Below are 17740 nucleotides of genomic sequence, written 5' to 3' on the forward strand. Positions count from 1 at the left end.
CCTACCCTCAGGTTATCCGCCTGCCTCAGCCTCCCAAAGGCATGAGCCACTGTGCCCAGCCTCAGGTAGTATCTTTATAACAGTGTGAGAACGGATGAATACATAGGATGTAGTCCATCCTGTTGGTGCCCCACCCACATCCCCTTGGCACTCACCTCTACAGAAAGGATCCTCATGGCCACTACCTGAGGCTCACCCTGGGGGCCGTATTCTGGCTTCAGGAGTCCCTTAGCCAATGTACAAGGCCAGTGCAAAGTGCTACAGTGGCTCCCGCCATGCACTCAGCAGACCCAGCCTGTGAGGGAAACTACTTTGGGAGGTGAGTACCTCACTTCCTTGCCCCTTGGGTGGAATAGCTTTTATTTATTTATTTATTTATTTATTTATTTATTGAGATAGACTCTCACTCTGTCACCCAGGCTGGAGTGCCTCAGCCACCCAAGTAGCTGGGATTACAGGCATGCACTACCATGCCCAATTAATTTTTATATATATATATATTTTTTTTTTCAGTAGAGCTGGGGTTTCGCCTTGTTGACCAGACTGATCTCGAACTCCTAGCTTCAAGTGATCCACCCACCTTGGTCTCCCAATGTGCTGGGATTACACGTGAGAGCCACTGCACCCGGCTGGGTAGGATAACTTTGATGCACATTCTGCACTCGGTCCCGGAGATCCCCAATGGGATTGAGCTCCAGTTGCCCACGGGGGTAATTTGCTCAATAATGTACCTTTCACTGGCTTCTTTCCCGTCCCCTCTCACAGCCCCATTCCTCTATGCCAGCAATACTTCCATTCAAATCCTCTCAGGTCAGATGAGTGATGGGAGAGGTGGATAGACTTGTAGATGATCCTCAAGAAGTTTAACGATGAAGACGGGTGCAGTGGCTCACGGTCATAATTCCAGCACTTTCAGAAGCCAAGGCGGGGGCCAGGCGCAGTGGCTCATGCCTGCAATCCCAGCACTTTGGGAGGCTGAGGCAGGCACATCACCTGAGGTCAGGAGTTCGAGACCAGCCTGGTCAACATGGTGAAAGCCCGTCTCTACTAAAAATATAAAAATCAGCCAGGTGTAGTGGCACATGCCTGTAATTCCAGCTATTCGGGAGGCTAGGCAGGAGAATTACTGGAATCCGGGAGGCAGAGGTTGCATTAAGTCACTGCACTGCCTGGGTGACAGAGTGAGACTCCATCTCAAAAAAAAAGAAAAAAAAAGGAAACCAAGGTGGGAGGATCACTTGAGCCCAGGAGTTTGAGACCAGCCTGGGCAACATAGCAAAACACTATCTCGACATAAAATTCAACTATTAGCCAGGTGTGGTATGGTATGCCTGTGGTCCCAGCTACTCGAGGCTGAGATGGGACGACCCCTTAAGCCCAGGAGGTAGAGGTTGCAGTGAGCTGTGATTGAGCCACTATACTCCAGCCTGGGTGACAGACCAAGATCCTATCTCCCCAAAAAAATAAAAAAGAAAAAGCCAGATGCTGTGGCTTACGCCTACAATTCTAACACTTTGGGAGGCTGAGATGAGAGAAGTGCTTAAGCCCAGGAGTTCAAATTCATAATTGGCTAGAGCTTTTCTCCCGCCCCCTCACCCGACCCCAAGCCATTTTTTTTTTTTTTTTTTTGAGACAGAGTCTCGCTCTGTTGCCCAGGCTGGAGTGCAGTGGCCGGATCTCAGCTTACTGCAAGCTCCGCCTCCCGGGTTCACACGCCATTCTCCTGCCTCAGCCTCCAGAGTAGCTGGGACTACAGGCACCCGCCACCTCACCCCGCTACTTTTTTTGTATTCTTTTAGTAGAGACGGGGTTTCACTGTGTTAGCCAGGATGGTCTTGATCTCCTGACCTCGTGATCCGCCCGTCTCGGCCTCCCAAAGTACTGAGATTACAGGCTTGAGCCACCACGTCCGGCCTTTTTTTTTTTTTTTTTTTTTTTTTTTTTGAGATGGAATCTCGCTCTGTTGCCCAGACTGGAGTGTAGTGGCAGGATCTTGGCTTACTGCAAGCTCCGCCTCCCAGGTTCACTCCATTCTCCTGCCTCAGCCTCCCCAGTAGCTGGGACTACAGGTGCTCACCACCATGCCCAGATAATTTTTTTTGTATTTTTAGTAGAGACAGGTTTTCACCATGTTAGCCAGGATGGTCTTGATCTCCTGACCTTGTGATCCGCCTGCCTCGGCCTCCCAAAGTGCTGAGATTACAGGCGTAAGCCACTGCGCCCGGCCTTTTTTTTTAAAGAGACAGAGTCTCTCTATTGCCCAGCTGGAATGCAGTAGCACCATCATAGCTCACCAACTCTTGGTCTCCAACTCTTGGGCTCAAGCAATCCTTCCACTTCAGCTTCCCAAAGCGCTGAGATTACAGGCGTGTGCCACCATGTCCAGCTGCTCCATCCTTTAATAAGGTCAACTGAGGCCAGGCGTGGTGGTGCACACCTGTAATCCCAGCACTTTGGCAGGCTGAGGTGAGCAGATCACTTGAGTCCAGGAGTTCGAGACCAGCGTGGGCAACATGGCAAAACCCTGTCTCTAGAAAAAAATACTACAATTAGCTGGGCGTGGTGGTGCATGCCTATAGTCCCAGCTACTCCGGAGGCTGAGGTGGGAAGATCATTTAAACCTGCGAGGTGGAGGTTGCAGTGAACCGAGATCGCACCACTTCACTCTAGCCTGGGCAACAGAGACACTGCCTCAAAAACAAAAACAAACCAAAAAAAACCATGAAAGGTCAATTGATTTATCCAATGCAGGGTGCTCTGTCCACACTACTCCGAGCCTCTTCCAGTCAGTTGCCACCCCTAGCCTCTCTCCTTGGGCTCTTTTGTTCTGCTTCAGGGAAGCGAACCATTATACTCAGTAGCTCCGGTGTCCTAAGCCAACCCACAGCTGCCCAGCTGAGTTACCAAGTCCAGGAAGCCTGTAATCTCTGCCGTAACCGCTAGAGGCCACCCACACACCAGCAAAGCTAACAGTGATCTTCCTTTATTAGGGCTCTCCTATTTAATCTGTTCCTGCCTTAAAGGTACCATACTGGCCGGGCACGGTGGCTCAAGCCTGTAATCCCAGCACTTTGGGAGGCCGAGACGGGCGGATCACTAGGTCAGGAGATCGAGACCATCCTGGCTAACACGGTGAAACCCCGTCTCTACTAAAAAATACAAAAAACTAGCCGGGCGAGGTGGCGGGCGCCTGTAGTCCCAGCTACTCAGGAGGCTGAGACAGGAGAATGGCCCGAACCCGGGAGGCGGAGCTTGCAGTGAGCTGAGATCCGGCCACTGCACTCCAGCCTGGGCGACAGAGCAAGACTCCGTCTCAAAAAAAAAAACAAAAAAAAAGGTACCATACTCTGGCCTGCCCAAATTGTGCTTACTCTTCCAGGAAGTCTTCTCAGATCTCTGCAGGTAGCAGTTGTACGCGGCTGCCTTCCCTTGCAGTATCTTCTGTAGTTCTGTTATCTCACTGATACTTTCAAAGGTCATGGTGGGGGCCTGAGATGCCATGTGCCTAGGCAGGCTAGGGTGGGTGAGGTGCCATTTGCACCGAGTGAGGGAAACTGTGATGCTACTTTCCAGTGGATGGGCAGAATCCTCATCTGTCTCTTGGTCAAATACAGGTGTCAAGACTGCCACAACTGACAGGAGAGTGAGCTCTTCACATCTAGGGATGAGGGAGCTGGAGAGCTTGTGCCTCATCCCAGCTGACAGGGAGTGGGGCTGCCATCCATCCTGCTCTGAGGTCTGGCCTTGGCCCTTAACAGGAAGGTTCATAAAGCTAAGGGGCTGGGGAACAGGGAACTGGGGTCACTTGCCATCAGATCGCCTGAGGGTGGACAGGGGGATGCCCAGGGCAGCACTGGAGTACATGGAAGACCACTGAAAAGGTTTAGATTGCACAGTGACACTCGCCTGTAATCCCAGCCACTTGAGAGACTGAGTCAGGAGGAGGCTTGAACTATGCAGTTCAAGTCTGGCCAGGGCAAAATAGTAAGACCCTGTCTCAAAATAAAAGTAATACAACTGTAATCCCAGCACTTTATGGGAGCAAAGGTGGAAGGATCATTTGAGCTCAGGAATTTGAGACCAGCCAGAGCAATACAATGAGACCTTGTCTCTACTAAAACAATTTTAAAAATTAGCCAGGGGGAGTGGACACAGTGGTTCAGGCCTATAATCCCAGCACTTTGGGAGGCCAAGGTGGGCGGATCACTTGAGGTTGGGAGTTCAAGACCAGCCTGGCCAACACGGTGAAACCCCGTCTCTACTAAAAATGCAAACATTAGCTGGGCGTCGTGGCGCATGCCTGTAATCCCAGCTACTCAGGAGGCTAAGGCAGGAGAATCACTTGAACCTGGGAGGCAGAGTTTGCAGTAGCAGAGATCTGCCACTGCATTCCAGCCTGGCGACAGAGCAAGACGTTGTCTCAAAAAAATGAAATAAAAAAATTAGCCAGGCATGGTGGCACATGCCTGTAGTCCCAGCTACTTGGGAGGCTGAGGTAGGAAAATCACTTGAGCCCAGGATGCAGTGAGCTATGATCACTGCCACTGTACTCCAGCCTGGATGACAGAGCAAGACTCTGTCTCATCAGAAATAATAATTAGCTGGGCATGGTGGTGTGTGCCTGTAGTCCCAGCTACTCAGGAGGCTGAAGTGGAAAGATCACTTGAGCCCAGGAGTTTAGGTTTACAGCAAGCCATGATCATGCCACTGCACTCTAGACTGGGCAACAGAGTGAGACCATCTCTAAAAAAGCAAAACCCAGGCCGTGCATGGTGGTTCATGTCTGTAATCCCAGCACTTTGGGAGGCTGAGGTGGGCATATCACCTGAGGTAGGAAGTTCGAGACCAGCCTGGCCAACATGGTGAAACCCCGTCTCTACTTAAAAAAAAAAAAAATACAAAAATTAACCGGGTATGGTGGCAGATGCCTGTAATCCCAGCTACTCAGGAGGCTGAGGCAGGAGAATCACTTGAACCCAGGGGACGGAGGTTGCAGTGAGTTGAGATTGCACCATTGCGCTCCAGCCTGGGGGACAAGAGCGAGAGTTCGTCTCAAAAGAAAAAAAAAAGCAAAACCCCCCAAAAAACCAAGAATAATAATAATAATAATAAAGGGTTTGGACAGGTTCAGCAGTCACGCTGGGATGGAGACAGGTTTTACACTGAGGAAGAGATGATCAACTGGGCCTGGGCTGGCAGCTCCTGGTCATCCTCAGGTTCACAGTGAAACACAATCATAGACCAACATTCTTTAATCACAAAGGCACTTGAGGACCCCTACAAACCCAAAGTCTCTGCCAAGAGTGGGCCCGCAGACACCCCACCTTCTATCCACCCATTCATCCATCCCACACTCAGAGTTCATCGTGACCTGCAGAGGGCTCCACACTAGGCTTGATGAAGATGCCTTCCATGGCCTTCCATGTATTGTGCGTGTTGGCACTGGGCATGCCGTGGACCTCATGCTGCCCACGGATGGGGCTTCCATACTGCTCACCCGTGACTGACAGGAACACAGAGGTGCCCACGTGCTGGAAGCGCACAGCAGCCTCACGCTCCCAGTGCTGTCCAGAGCAGCGCACTGTCCATAGGTCCAGGTCGTCACCCTCGCCGTCTTCCCCAAAGGCACTCACCTCCTATAGGTGCAGAGGGTGAGGGGACAGTGGTCACCACAGAAGGCGGCATTCGTACCTACACTGAGCCTAGGATCCTTCCCTGCCCTTCCTGGAGACTCAGCTCCCACAGCTGCAAAAGGTGACACCATGACCCGCCCGCACAACCTCTGGCACTCCCTCCCCAGCATGGGCTCTTCAGACACGTGCACACACCATTGCATCTGTCTGTGCAGAGACTACTGGTCCCCACAGAGCTAAGGCCTCCTCCTCCACATTCTCCCAGTCCTAATCCCTCTGACCTACCTTCAGCCCCTCAGGCTAGCAGTCAAGCTGTCTATCTATCTCAAACATTTTCTTCCACCAACTCTCCAAGGGCACCCACTGTTCCATCCCAATCCCCTGAATTCCACTGACCTCCACGCATTGGTGCAATCTCTTCTGCTGGCCTGGGAAGTCCTTCTTTTCCCTTTGTGGCTTGGAGGACTCCTAATCATCCTTTCAGACCCAGCCTGAGTTCCTCCTCCCCAGTGGAGTTTCCTATTCCCCACCCTCAAGGCTGTGTGGATTCTCCTCCTGGGTCCCACTTGCCCCCAGAGGAAGAGCTATCCAGGAGGATCTCTTCGGATCTCTCTCCCATCGGTCTCCCTGCAGGGCCGGGAGCACCTGGGGGCAGGATCTTGGCGGAGTTACTCTGTTTCCCCCGAAGGGGTGCTCAATAACCATCTCTGAAGTGAAATTTCCATTTCACGAAGAAGCTGAGGCTCGGATTGGAACCCAGGATCTCTGGCCCCTCACACAGGCCAGGAATCTCTCTGGGGGCTCCGGGAGGGGCTCACCTGGTTGTTGGACAGCGGTGACGGGAAGTGGTGCGTGTGTAGGTTCTTGCCTGTAAGCACATGCGTGAGCCGCACTGCCTGCCCGCAGCGCACCGGGGACCCACGCGGGCACCCGCCTTCCGAACCGCCGCGGATCCGCCAGTAGCTATTGGCGTCGTCCGACGCCTCCACGCCGGTCACCGATTGCTGGCCGCTGCCTGAGGAGTGACACCCCACCCACCCAGGGTCTCCGTCAATCGCAGAACCCCGGACCCTCGCCCTGGGACCATAACATTTCCCAGGGGACCCCAAGGGGCTCACCCCCAGTCCCGGCCCCCGCCTGACACCCCCCTCAGTCTTTGGGCCTGCAGTTCCCCGACGACCGTCCCCACCCTCAATATCCTCGACACACTCAAAGCCTTGCGCCCCTCGACCCCCCAACGACTCTAGAGCCTCCGCCGCCCGGCTTCGAGATGGCCCACAGACCCCCACGACCACCCTGTCTCCACACTCCCAACCCCAAGCCCCCGATCCCCGCGCTCTCCCAGTCGCAGGTCACACGCACCGGATCCGTATTTGATGTCGTGCGAGTGCAGCCGCACCCGGTGGTGCGTATTGAGCAGCTTCAGCACCGACCCGCAGGTCACGAGCCCCGCGCCAGTCTTGGCGGCACTACCGCCCGGCACTAAGAGCGCCAGCAGCAGCCCCAACAGCACCGGCCCGGCAGACCCGCCGCGGCCCGCGCTCCACATCGCCCCGGCCCGGCTCCAGCCGCTCCGGCCCTAGGGCTGCTTCCGTCCTCGCCGCGGCCCAATCCAGTTCTGACAGCGCCCGCTCGCGGCAGCCAATGGTCGGCCCGCGCGGCACTCCGCTTGCACTGCCATTGGGTCATTGAGGAGAGGGCCCGCCCCCGGCTCGCTAGAGCAGTAGCTGGGCGGGGACTGGAGACACGAGGAGGGTTTTGATTGGTACACGCTTCCGAGGACTTTCCAATGAGTGTCCAGGGAAGGGCGGCTGAGTAGCCAAGCGGCGGAGAATGAGCGGGAGCGCTTGGTGAGGACGCCGAGTCCGAGCCCCGCAGCCGCTGAGTGCCTGGATACCAGCTCAGGATCCTAGGACCCTGCAGGCACGTGTTCACGACGCCCCTTGATCCTGGACTCCTGGGCACTCAGTAATTAGTCTCTCCCCTCAGAACCTGGGACCACAACTGCAGGGTCTTGAGGCTGTTGGATCACTAGATTTTGTGGTCACAAAGTCGACAGATCCCAGAATCACTGAATCGTCTGGTCCTTCAGTCCCTGGACCCCGAGATTAATGAAACCCCCAGTCATTCGGCCCTAGCCGCCTCTCTGACACTGGGTCACCACAGTCCCTAGACCCTGGGGTTTCTGAATTCCCCTGGCCACTTATACATTTGACTCCTTTCGTGGCTAAATCTTGTGGTCACTGGGTCATCGGGCAGGAGAGGGCAGCAGGGAGCTGTGGCGTCGAGAATAATGGCAGCTTCCCACCAGAAAGCCCCAGAGCTGTCTTAGGAAACCAGAGTCCAAGGAGACCAAGGGGCTGTGGGAACCAAGCCTGGGTGACTGTGTCCCAGTCTCCTGGCCATGAGTAGGTCTCCCTTTTGCCGCCTTCTCAGAGTGTTGTCAGCTCAACCTTCAAAGGGAGGAAAACTTATACCACTGTTTATTCATTCATGGGACATTGTTGCAGCGGCTTCACTCCAGATCCTGTGGGGTCACAGAGGAAATAGCTCTGGGCTCAAGAGGCTAGGGTGTAGTTGAAGCACAGGCAAAGCAGAGACAAAAGTTCATATTTAATTAAATCGTCCAGAATTTTGCATTCAGAAAATCCAGAGTAAAGCGATTTTCATTACAGCAACATGTTATTTTGGGGGTTTCATGTTTCATATTGTTTTTATTTTGAGTTACATGTAGTATAAGTCACCTTGATCTTTTCAGCATTTAGGTGTCCAAACAGTTAAAGGTCAGTCTACCCTGGATTTGGTAGTCACTGCACTTGAGGGGTTTCCAGTCTAGGGTGGAAGAGCTGAAGTACTATCTGAGAGGCAACGGATATATACTCTTGGACATGTCAGCCATCACCTCAAAATCAACACATGCAAAGCAGAATTCCTGGTCTCTGCCCTCAAACTGCCCCTCCCCCAGGCCTCTGAGTCTCAGTAAATGGCACCTCCATTCAGGCCCAAAACTTGGGATTCTTCTTTCATTCGTCTCTTTACCTTGTTGCTCCTCACATCTCATTCAACAAGTCTTTTTTTTTTTCTTTTCTTTTGAGATGGAGTTTTGCTGTTGTTACCCAGGCTGGAGTGCAATGGCGCGATCTCGGCTCACTGCAACCTCTGCCTCACGGGTTCAAGAGATTCTCCTGCCTCAGCCTCCTGAGTATCTGGGATTACAGTCATGCATCACCATGCCCAGCTAATTCTTTTGTATTTTTAGTAGAGACAGAGTTTCACCATGTTGACCAGGCTGGTCTCGAACTTCTGACCTCAGGTGATCCACCTGCCTCATCCTCCCAAAGTGCTGAGATTACAGGCGTGAGCCACCACCATCACTCCCAGCCTTTATTTATTTAGTTAGTTTTTTAACTTTTGAGTCCCCACATGTGCCTCATTTAACAACTCTTTTTTTTTCCTTTGTTTTTTTTTTTTTTTTTTTGAGACAGAGTCTTGCTCTGTCGCTCAGGCTGGAGTGCAGTGGCGCAATCTCAGCTCACTGCTGCAACCTCTGCCTCCCGGGTTCAAGCGATTATCCTGCCTCAGTCCCCTGAATAGCTGGGATTACAGGCATGTACCCAGCTAATGGGATTAAGGCAGGTACCCAGTACCACCACACCCAGCTAACTTTTGTGTTTTTAGTAGAGACGGGTTTTCACCATGTTGGCCTGGCTGGTCTTGAACTCCTGACCTCAGGTTATCCACCCGCCTTGGCCTTCCAAAGTGTTAAGATTACAGGCATAGGCTGGGCCCGGTGGCTCACGCCTGCAATCCCAGCACTTTGGGAGGCCGAGGTGGGCAGATCACCTGAGGTCAGGAATTCAAGACCAGCCCAGCCAACATGGAGAAACCCTATCTCTACTAAATCAGAGCCATAAAGACATGTTGAGTGGGCTGGGCATGGTGGCGCATGCCTGTAATCCCAGCTACTTGGGAGGCTGAGGTAGGAGAATCGCTTGAACCTAGGAGGTGGAGGTTGTGGTGAACCAAGATCATGCCATTGCACTCCAGCCTAGGCGACAAGAGCGAAACTCCGTCTCAGAAAAAAAAAAAAAAAAAGATTACAGGCGTGAGCCACCATGCCCAGCCCACTCAACGTGTCTTTATGGCTGTCATTCCAAATCACATTTCAAGGCATCTCTCCTGAGTCCCCATCACAGTTCTAACCCAAGCCCCTCCATCTCCCATTTAGATATTGACCACTGCCTCCTAACAGGTCTAGCTGCTTCCATTATGATGCTGGCCCCTCCAAAGCATTCTTTCTACACAGGAAAGTGGTAAAAGCAGCTGGGCACGGTGACTCCCCAGCACTTTGGGAAGATGAGGCAGGCAGATCACCTGAGGTCAGGACTTCAAGACCAGCCTGACCAACATGGCGAAACCCTGTCTCTGCTAAAAATGCAAAAATTAGCCAGGCGTGGTCTCATGTGCCTGTAATCCCAGCTGCTCAGAAGGTTGAGGTGGGAGAATCGCTTGAACCCAGGAGGCAGAGGTTGCAGTGAGCCAAGATCACACCATTGTCCTCCATCCTGGGCAATAAAGTAAGACTTCGTCTCAAAAGAAAGTGGTAAAAGCATAGATCAAAAGATCATGCCAGTTCCCTGCTAGAAGCTGCCAGCCATTTCCCAGTTGCATTTAGGACCACAGGAGGGTGAGGACACAGCAGGCGATCTTCCTGACAAGCAAGACAGGATTCTAAGTAGGCTGAGATACCAGACCTAGAGTGGGGAAGCCAATGTAGCACTCCCTTGACTCTCACGGGGAGCCTCATGGCCTCTCTTTGCTGTTCCCTTCTCCAGCCTCCTGCTGCAGACTGCCTTCCCCTGCTCACCCTATGGGCAGCTCCTCAGGGCTGATTATGGCCTCTCCAATGCCCTCCACCTACTAACCATAATTTGTCTTAAGGTTCAGGTTCTCAAGAGAGAATCTGATTGGCTCAACTTGGGCCCAAGGACTGCTAAAGGTACAATCAGCTGTGGAGAGGAGGAAGGGTGGTAACTAGTCTCCAAATACTTACAATTCCTCCCATCCCCGTAAGCCAAAGATACGTAGTTCATTTCCTCTTTCCTTGAATCTGGGTAGGTAGCGCAACTTGTTCTGACCAATCGAATGCCGAAGAAGTGCTGTTTGGGGACTTCTGAGCACCGGCCATAAGAACTCTGGCAGGTCTGGCTTCATCCTTCTAGGAAGCTAGACAATGCACCTTGCGATAATGAAGTGCCAGATTACTGCGTGGTAAAAAGCCACATAGAGAGGGACCCTGGAATGTTCCGGTCTCAGTTCAGTGAGCAGCTGAAAGCAGTCACATAAGCAACTCCAGTGTACACCACTGCCCCACTGAGCCTCCAAACTCCAGTGTTGGGCGGGGCACGGTGGCTCATGCCGGTAATCCCAGTGCTTTGGCAGGCCAAGGCGGGAGGATCACTTGAGCCCAGGAGTTGGAGACCAGCCTGGCCAATATAGTGAAACCCTGTCTCTACTAAAAATACAAAATTGGCCGGGTGCAGTGGCTCATGCCTGTAATCCCAGCACTTTGGGAGGCTGAGGCAGGTGGATTACAAGGTCAGGAGATCGAGACCATCCTGGCTAACACGGTGAAACCCCATCTCTACTAAAAATACAAAAAAATTAGCTGGGCACGGTGGCGGGCGCCTGTAGTCCCAGCCACTCGGGAGGCTGAGGCAGGAGAATGGCATGAACCCAGAAGGCGGAGCTTGCAGTGAGCAGAGATCGTGCCACTGCACTCCAGCCTGGGCGACAGAGCAAGACTCCGTCTCAAAAAGAAAAAAAAAAAATTTTAGCCCGGCATGGTGGCACACGCCTGTAGTCCCAGCTACTCAGGAGGCTGAGGCAAGAGAATCCCTTGAACCTGGGAGGTAGAGGTTGTGGTGAGCCAGGATCGCACCAAGGCACTCCAGCCTGGGCAACAGAGTGAGACTCTGTCTCAAAAAATAAAAATAAAAATAAAAATAAAAGCCGGGTGCGGTAGTTCATGTGTGTAATGCCAGCACTTTGGGAGGCTGAAGCAGGCAGACCAACTGAGGTCAGGAGTTCAAGACCAGCCTGTCCAACATAGTGAAACCCCATCTCTACTAAAAATACATAAAAAATTAGTGGCCAGGCGTGGTGGCTCATGCCTGTAATCCCTGCACTTTGGGATGCAGAGGTTGGTGGATCACTTGAGGTCAGGAATTCGAGACCACCCTGGCCAACATGGTGAAATCCCGTCTCTACTAAAAATACAAAAATTAGCTGGGCATGGTGGCGGGCGTCTGTAGTCCCAGCAACTCAGGAGGCTGAGGGGACAGAATTGTTTAAAGCCAGGAAGTGGAGGTTGCCATGAACTAAGATCATGCCACTGCACTTCAGCCTGGAAGACACAGCAAGACTTTTTTTTTTTTTTTTTTTTTTTTTTAGACACAGTTTCACTCTGTTGCCCAGGCTGGAGTGCAGTGGTGCAATCTCGGCTCACTGCAACCTCTGCTTCCCCAGGTTAAAGCCATTCTCCCGCCTCAGCCTCCCAAGTAGCTGGGATTACAGGTACCTGCCACCACACCTGGCTAATTTTTGTATTTAGTAGAGACAGAGTTTCACCGTGTTGGCCAGGCTGGTCTCCAACTCCTGGCCTCAAGTGATCTGTCCACGTCAGCCTCTCAAAGTGTTGGGATTACAGGCATGAGCCCAGCCAAGACTTCATCTTAAATATAAGTAAACAAATAAGTAAATAAATAAAATGGCGGCTGAAATCTCAGGACAACAAACCTGTGTCCCAGCAACACAGGCTTTATTTCTATTTCTTTCGCTGGCTCCCCTGAGAGTCTCAGCAGAGCTCCTCGTGGGCATTCAGCCTGTGGTGACTCTGCTCATGGCAGGGGCTGGTGTGATGGGCAGCAACTCTGACAGAGCAGGGAATCGAGTGGCTAGTGGGGACTTCATGGTGGGTCACTATGGCCCACGTCCACAGAGTGGCTGACCGAGGCCTCCTCTCCAGGTTCTGGGAGGCTCTGGACTCCATCCTCCTCCTTGTCCTCATCCTGGTCCTCATCCTTGTACTCATCCTCATCTTCATCTTCAACCTCGGCCTCATCATGGCCTTCACTGTCCGTGTCCTTGGACTTGGGGAGACTGGAACCCATGCCGGTGCCAGCGGACACTGAGAGCTTGGGCTCCAATGGGCTGAGCTGCCGGCTGGCTGGCAAGTTAGTGTAAATGGAGCGGCAGGGCTCTGTGGCCTGGTCCTGGGCAGTGTGGGTGGCCGGTTCCTGCTGCACAGAGGGTGTCTCTGTGCTGCGGTGGGGGGTGCTGAGCCGGGAGGTCTGCCGGGCCCTTTTGGCCTCCTCCAGTTTACGCAGCAGGCAGCTCCGGTGGGTCTCCGAGGACAGCTGGATGCGGGAGCCTTTCACCTTCTTTAAGCCCAGGGAAAGGTCCCTGAGCACTTGGGTGACAGGAAAGGAGAAGAAGCCCAGCTGCTTACTGAGGTCCTTTTCAAACTCGTACTTGCGGATGAGCAGGGAGGCTGCCTGCTGGGTCAGGAAGTCGGCGAGCTCCTCATAAAGGCGGTTGGAGAAGTGAGACATGCTGGACTTCGATGAGATGGAGGGCAGCGGCTTCTTCTTTGTGAACCTGCCACTGCTGCGGGGGCTCTGCATAGCAGCCGGGGAGGGAAAGGAACACATGTCACATCTGCCGGCCCCATCCCTCTGTGACACCCCTTCCAGCCACTGTGCCCTCCTCAGAGCCCTGCCAGCCCTGCCCATCGCAAACATGAATGGGTACACTTCGTGTGACAAACACACTTGTCACACAAAGGGTACAGCTTTGCCACATCTGCTATGCTGATGCACTCAACTGCCCACTCTCATGCTCACCTCACCATCACACCTCCTACACCTGTTGGGCCTGGGGCAAGGGCAGAGAACTGTCACAGGGTGAGGTTAATCTGAGCTTTGACAACTGGGTTTGGGCAGGCTTCCGCCCAGGCCTGCCCAGAGAGATGCCTGCAGGAGCCTTGATGGCCGAGGAAAGGGTCGAGGGACCATGCTGGAGATCCACGAGTGTGAGGCCACCTACGTCTTGTGCACATCCTGCCTGGTCAACTTTCCCTCGGCAAAGTCCAGAGACTGGAGAGTCCTGCTGGAGGCAGCTGGATTCAAGGGAACTAGACCTAGGAGGCAAGGCCCCGGCCAGGCTAGTGCTTCTGTCCACAAGGGACGGGACCCTCCACTCCCACATCGGAGCGTCTCTAGATTCACATAGAAACGTTAGCAAAAATACCCAGCATAAATAAATAGCCTTTATTTATCTGTGACAACACCTGGTAGTAGCTAGGCCAGGATTCACGGGCCCCCATCAGCTTGACCCCTGCCCAGGAGGTTTCCACAGTGCAGGGCAAGAAACCTTGACCTTGAGCACCTGCCAGTGATAGTGGCTGCTAGGAGTGGTGGGTCAAGGAGCCTTTCTCCTGCAAACTCATGTCCGGTCCTACCTTCGAGGAGGTCACCTCTGGACACAGTGAGGAGGGAGATGAGGAAGTAACTGGGGAGAGCTCAGGGAGAAGGTAGCAGGAAGAGCGGGGGTAGGGGCAGGCAAGTGGAGGTGTGACAACCCTGAGGTGGCCCTGGCCGCAGGCCACCTCCACCACTATCCCGGGCGCGGGCAGGGTGAGGTGCAGGCCCCGCCAGGGCTGGGCCCTCTGTCTGGAGCTCAGGGAAACAGGTGGGTTTTGTAATTTGGGATCTGAGTCAGGCTCCTTCTCCCTGGAGTGGAGTGAGGGGCTGGGGACATCGGGCTTCTCCATGGGTGTCACCTTGAGCTTGAATCTGGTGGCCACCTGGGCACTAGACATGGAGGGGGAGCCTCCTCTGTCCTTGTGTTTTCTCTGAGGCGTCTTGGGGCTGGAGACTGTGGGGTGGGGCTGCCCGCTGTTGGTGGGTTTAGCCGGCTCAGAGCCCAGCGGCGGCAGATTGCGTTGAACCTGCAGCTCTGAGGGGGGCTCCAAGCTGGTGGGGAACAGAGGACGGCCGTCGCGGCAGCGGGCGCCGCGGAGCTTATCCACAGCCTGGTTGACGACGCTCTGCAGGGCAGGGAAGAGGCGGTGGTCAGCCAGGAAGTTCAGTGTGCGATGGGGCTCACGGAGCGGACAGTAGCCAGGCAGGTCGAGGGACTCCAGCTGGCTCAGTAACGACTTGATCTCTTTATTGAACTCTCGTTTGCAGATCGGCTCCTGTTCTCCAGGCCTCGGCTCTGATGCTTCAGGCACACCAGAGCTTGAGCCCAGCAGCTCCGAGAACCAGGACAGGGGCTGCTCCTGGGTCCACTGAAAGCTGGTCTGGCTGCCCAGCAAATCCCACAGCAGGGAGTCCCTCTTGGAGCAGGACTGACTGAGGCCTTTCTGCAGAAAGAGGGTGACTCTGAGAAGTGTTCAGGAGCAGCCAAGCCAGGGCTGACCCTGGCCCTGGGCTCTCCGTGGGAGTCCACCCCACCCAGCCATGGCCCCGGCTCTCACCCCTTTCCTCTCCAGCTGTAGCAGCCGCTTGAGATTCTTCTCCAGCAGGAGTTTGTCCTTCACAGGTGGCAGTGAGCCTAAACCTTGGGCACCTAGGTCACTGTCCCGGCTGTGGGAGCCCAGCCAGCCAGCCATGAGGCTGCTATGGGAGTCGGACATGGAGCTGGAGCTGGATGGGTAGTTGTTGGGGTGTCCAGTGCAGAGGGTCGGCCGTACACGGTGCCGGTGTACAGTGCTGAGGCTGGGCCGGGCATGTGCCCGCCGCCCACCACTTGGCACCTCCACTGGGTCCTGCACCTCCACAAGCGGCACCCCAGCCTCGGTCTTCATGGCAGCCATGCGCTCAGTCGCCTTCTCCACCACTGTCTCCAGGCTGTCCAGGACATGGCTCTCAGTCAGGAAATCCAGAAAGTGGCTAAAGGGCTGAGGGTGCCTCTTGTTTCGGCGTTGGTTCTGGAGCGCTGAGCTGCCACATGTGGATGGTGGGTGTGGCACATGGCCCGGCTTGGAGGCTGGCCCCATCTCTGGAACCAGTGGCTTCTTGGGTAGCTGCACCTGAGCAGACAGGTATGTCACAGTGGGCATGGGTGCCCTACAGGTGAAGGGCTCCCTGGGGTCTTCCTAGGGTAACACTAGGACCTGAGTGAGAGTGAGTAGTGGAAGGAGCTGCATTTTGAAGTCTGGAGGCCCTGGATTTGGACCCTGGCTCTGCCACCTACAGCCTGATGACAGTGTGCAAGATGGCCCCTCTTGAGGTCCAATTTCCTTATCTGCAAAGTGGAGGTCTATTCAGGGTCGCCCTGAAGCTTTCCTAACACCTACATTTCACACACACAAGTCCTGGCTAAGGGACTTAGCCTGCTTCTGCCCTGATACATGGCAGGATGAGCAATCATGAACCTCTTGGAGTCTCCCTCCAGCTCCTCATCTGTCCATGCAGCAGGCCATCCCTGTCTCCATGGCAGGGCTGCAAACAACACCTGAGGTCTTGAGTGCAGACAATAGCTGAGGTCTTGAGCCCTGTGCTACCCAGGGCTGTTTCTCCAACTTGAGCCCTAGGCACCTAGTCAACTCCCAGTTCCCACTCTAGGGTCCCAGTTCACCCAAGCACCTTCCAGGTCGCTGGAAGTCAGAAGGAAACAAGGAATGAAATTGAGTGTGACAGGGGCAAGCAGGGGAGTCATAGGAGAAGTCAAGGCAATAAGGACTCAGCTAAGAGGCCCACAGAGCAGGTCAATAGACAATGAGAAATGGGGGCTGTGGTCTTGGGTGTCAGGGTTGGCGGGGAACATGTTGTGGCCTTAAGGGTCGGGGTCCTACTGGGCACACTTACTCGTGCACTGCACATGGAGTGGCTGGCCTCATCGTCAGCCACGTAGCCCGAGTGGTGGCGGCACCTGGCCATGTGGTCACCTGGCAGGTGACCGAGCCTGCTGCCCACCTCTCTCTTCAGCTGCGCATTCCTCTCTGCGTGGGCTGGGGAGACAACGTGAGGGTCTCCAATAGGTCCACACATCTGTGGCCCTGGAATCTGCGGTTCCCTTGCTGCCCGCACCCCGTGTCCTTCATGCATCCAGCCCTTCCTCTGCTCCATGGCCCTCATGCGTCTGCAGGCAGGCAGTTCCCAGAGTCATCGGGATGGAATCGCCGAGGACCATCCTGTCTCCGATCATCTTTGGATCTGCGTGTGCTTAACCCTCCCTACTCCCAAACCCTGGGCAACCTGGCTTTCGCCCCAGCCCGGAATCAACGGACTCACCAGAAACACCGCCTTGCTCCGCGCAGGCCAGTACAGTCTGCGCCCTCACTGGGACAGCTATACAGTGCGAGGAAGTCGACTGGCGGCCTCCACTTGCTTATTTGCATACCACATCCTCATTGGTTCTTACCGAGGAGCTCATCCACTACCCTCTCCGACACAATAGTTGGGGGCGGGGCCCACATTGGCCCAACCTCCAATTCTCTGGACTCTGCTCTCCCACACTCGTCTGGGAGCCGCAGGGTGAAGATGTTGGTGTCTACGTCCCCGCTGCCGGGAGGACCCCCACCCACCACCGAAGCTGGGGCTAGGCTCTATGATCCGCTCCTGCCCCGAGGGGAGTCTAAAAGCCAAAGCCACGTCTTCCACCGGTGATACAAGCACCTTCCTCGTGTCCTACCTGGTCGCTGCGCAGCCCTGGGCCTCCTGCTCCTGTTCCTTTCCAGGGGCCTCTGCCCCTCCCGCGGTGTGCACAGCCCCAGATTCTACCTTGAGACTTCTCCCCTCTGCAGTGGAGAGAGTGCTGGCTCTCAGTCACAGACCTAGCTTCAGTTCCTGGCTCTGCTCTTTCCTGCCAATGTGACTCAGCCTCTCTTAGCATTGGTCCTGCACTCTAAATGGGCTTGAGTGTTCTTCCAATATGGGAATATGGGATTCAATACAATCTCCCTACAACACACCCCGTATCCCAGTGAAGCCTTGAATATTCTTACCTCCTCTCCCTCCCTCCTTTTCTCTTTTGCTCAGTAATACCCCACCACAGTGTCACTTCTTCCAAAAAGCTTTTACTGTGAATTCTGCCACTCC

At 54.3% G+C, this 17740-nt stretch overlaps 2 protein-coding genes across 2 annotated transcripts; both read right to left on the reverse strand.

The window, feature by feature from the left end:
• Positions 1-5234: 5234 nt before the first annotated feature.
• On the reverse strand, positions 5235-7214 carry SDF2L1 (stromal cell derived factor 2 like 1). Its single transcript, XM_005567866.4, has 3 exons — positions 6996-7214; positions 6452-6648; positions 5235-5636 (listed from the first exon to the last, which is right to left on the reverse strand). Exons 1-3 carry the CDS (start codon positions 7180-7182, stop codon positions 5355-5357), a joined length of 666 nt encoding a protein of 221 aa, XP_005567923.1. The 5' UTR covers positions 7183-7214; the 3' UTR covers positions 5235-5354.
• A 5223-nt stretch (positions 7215-12437) lies between these two features.
• Positions 12438-16871, reverse strand: CCDC116 (coiled-coil domain containing 116). Its single transcript, XM_005567867.5, has 4 exons — positions 16508-16871; positions 15175-15729; positions 14476-15060; positions 12438-13312 (listed from the first exon to the last, which is right to left on the reverse strand). The coding sequence occupies exons 1-4, from the start codon at positions 16775-16777 to the stop codon at positions 12602-12604; spliced, it is 2121 nt and encodes a 706-aa protein (XP_005567924.3). The 5' UTR covers positions 16778-16871; the 3' UTR covers positions 12438-12601.
• Between the last annotated feature and the right edge of the window lie 869 nt (positions 16872-17740).

Source organism: Macaca fascicularis, chromosome 10 (assembly GCF_037993035.2).
Source record: "Macaca fascicularis isolate 582-1 chromosome 10, T2T-MFA8v1.1".
NCBI classification, from domain to species: Eukaryota; Metazoa; Chordata; class Mammalia; order Primates; family Cercopithecidae; genus Macaca; species Macaca fascicularis.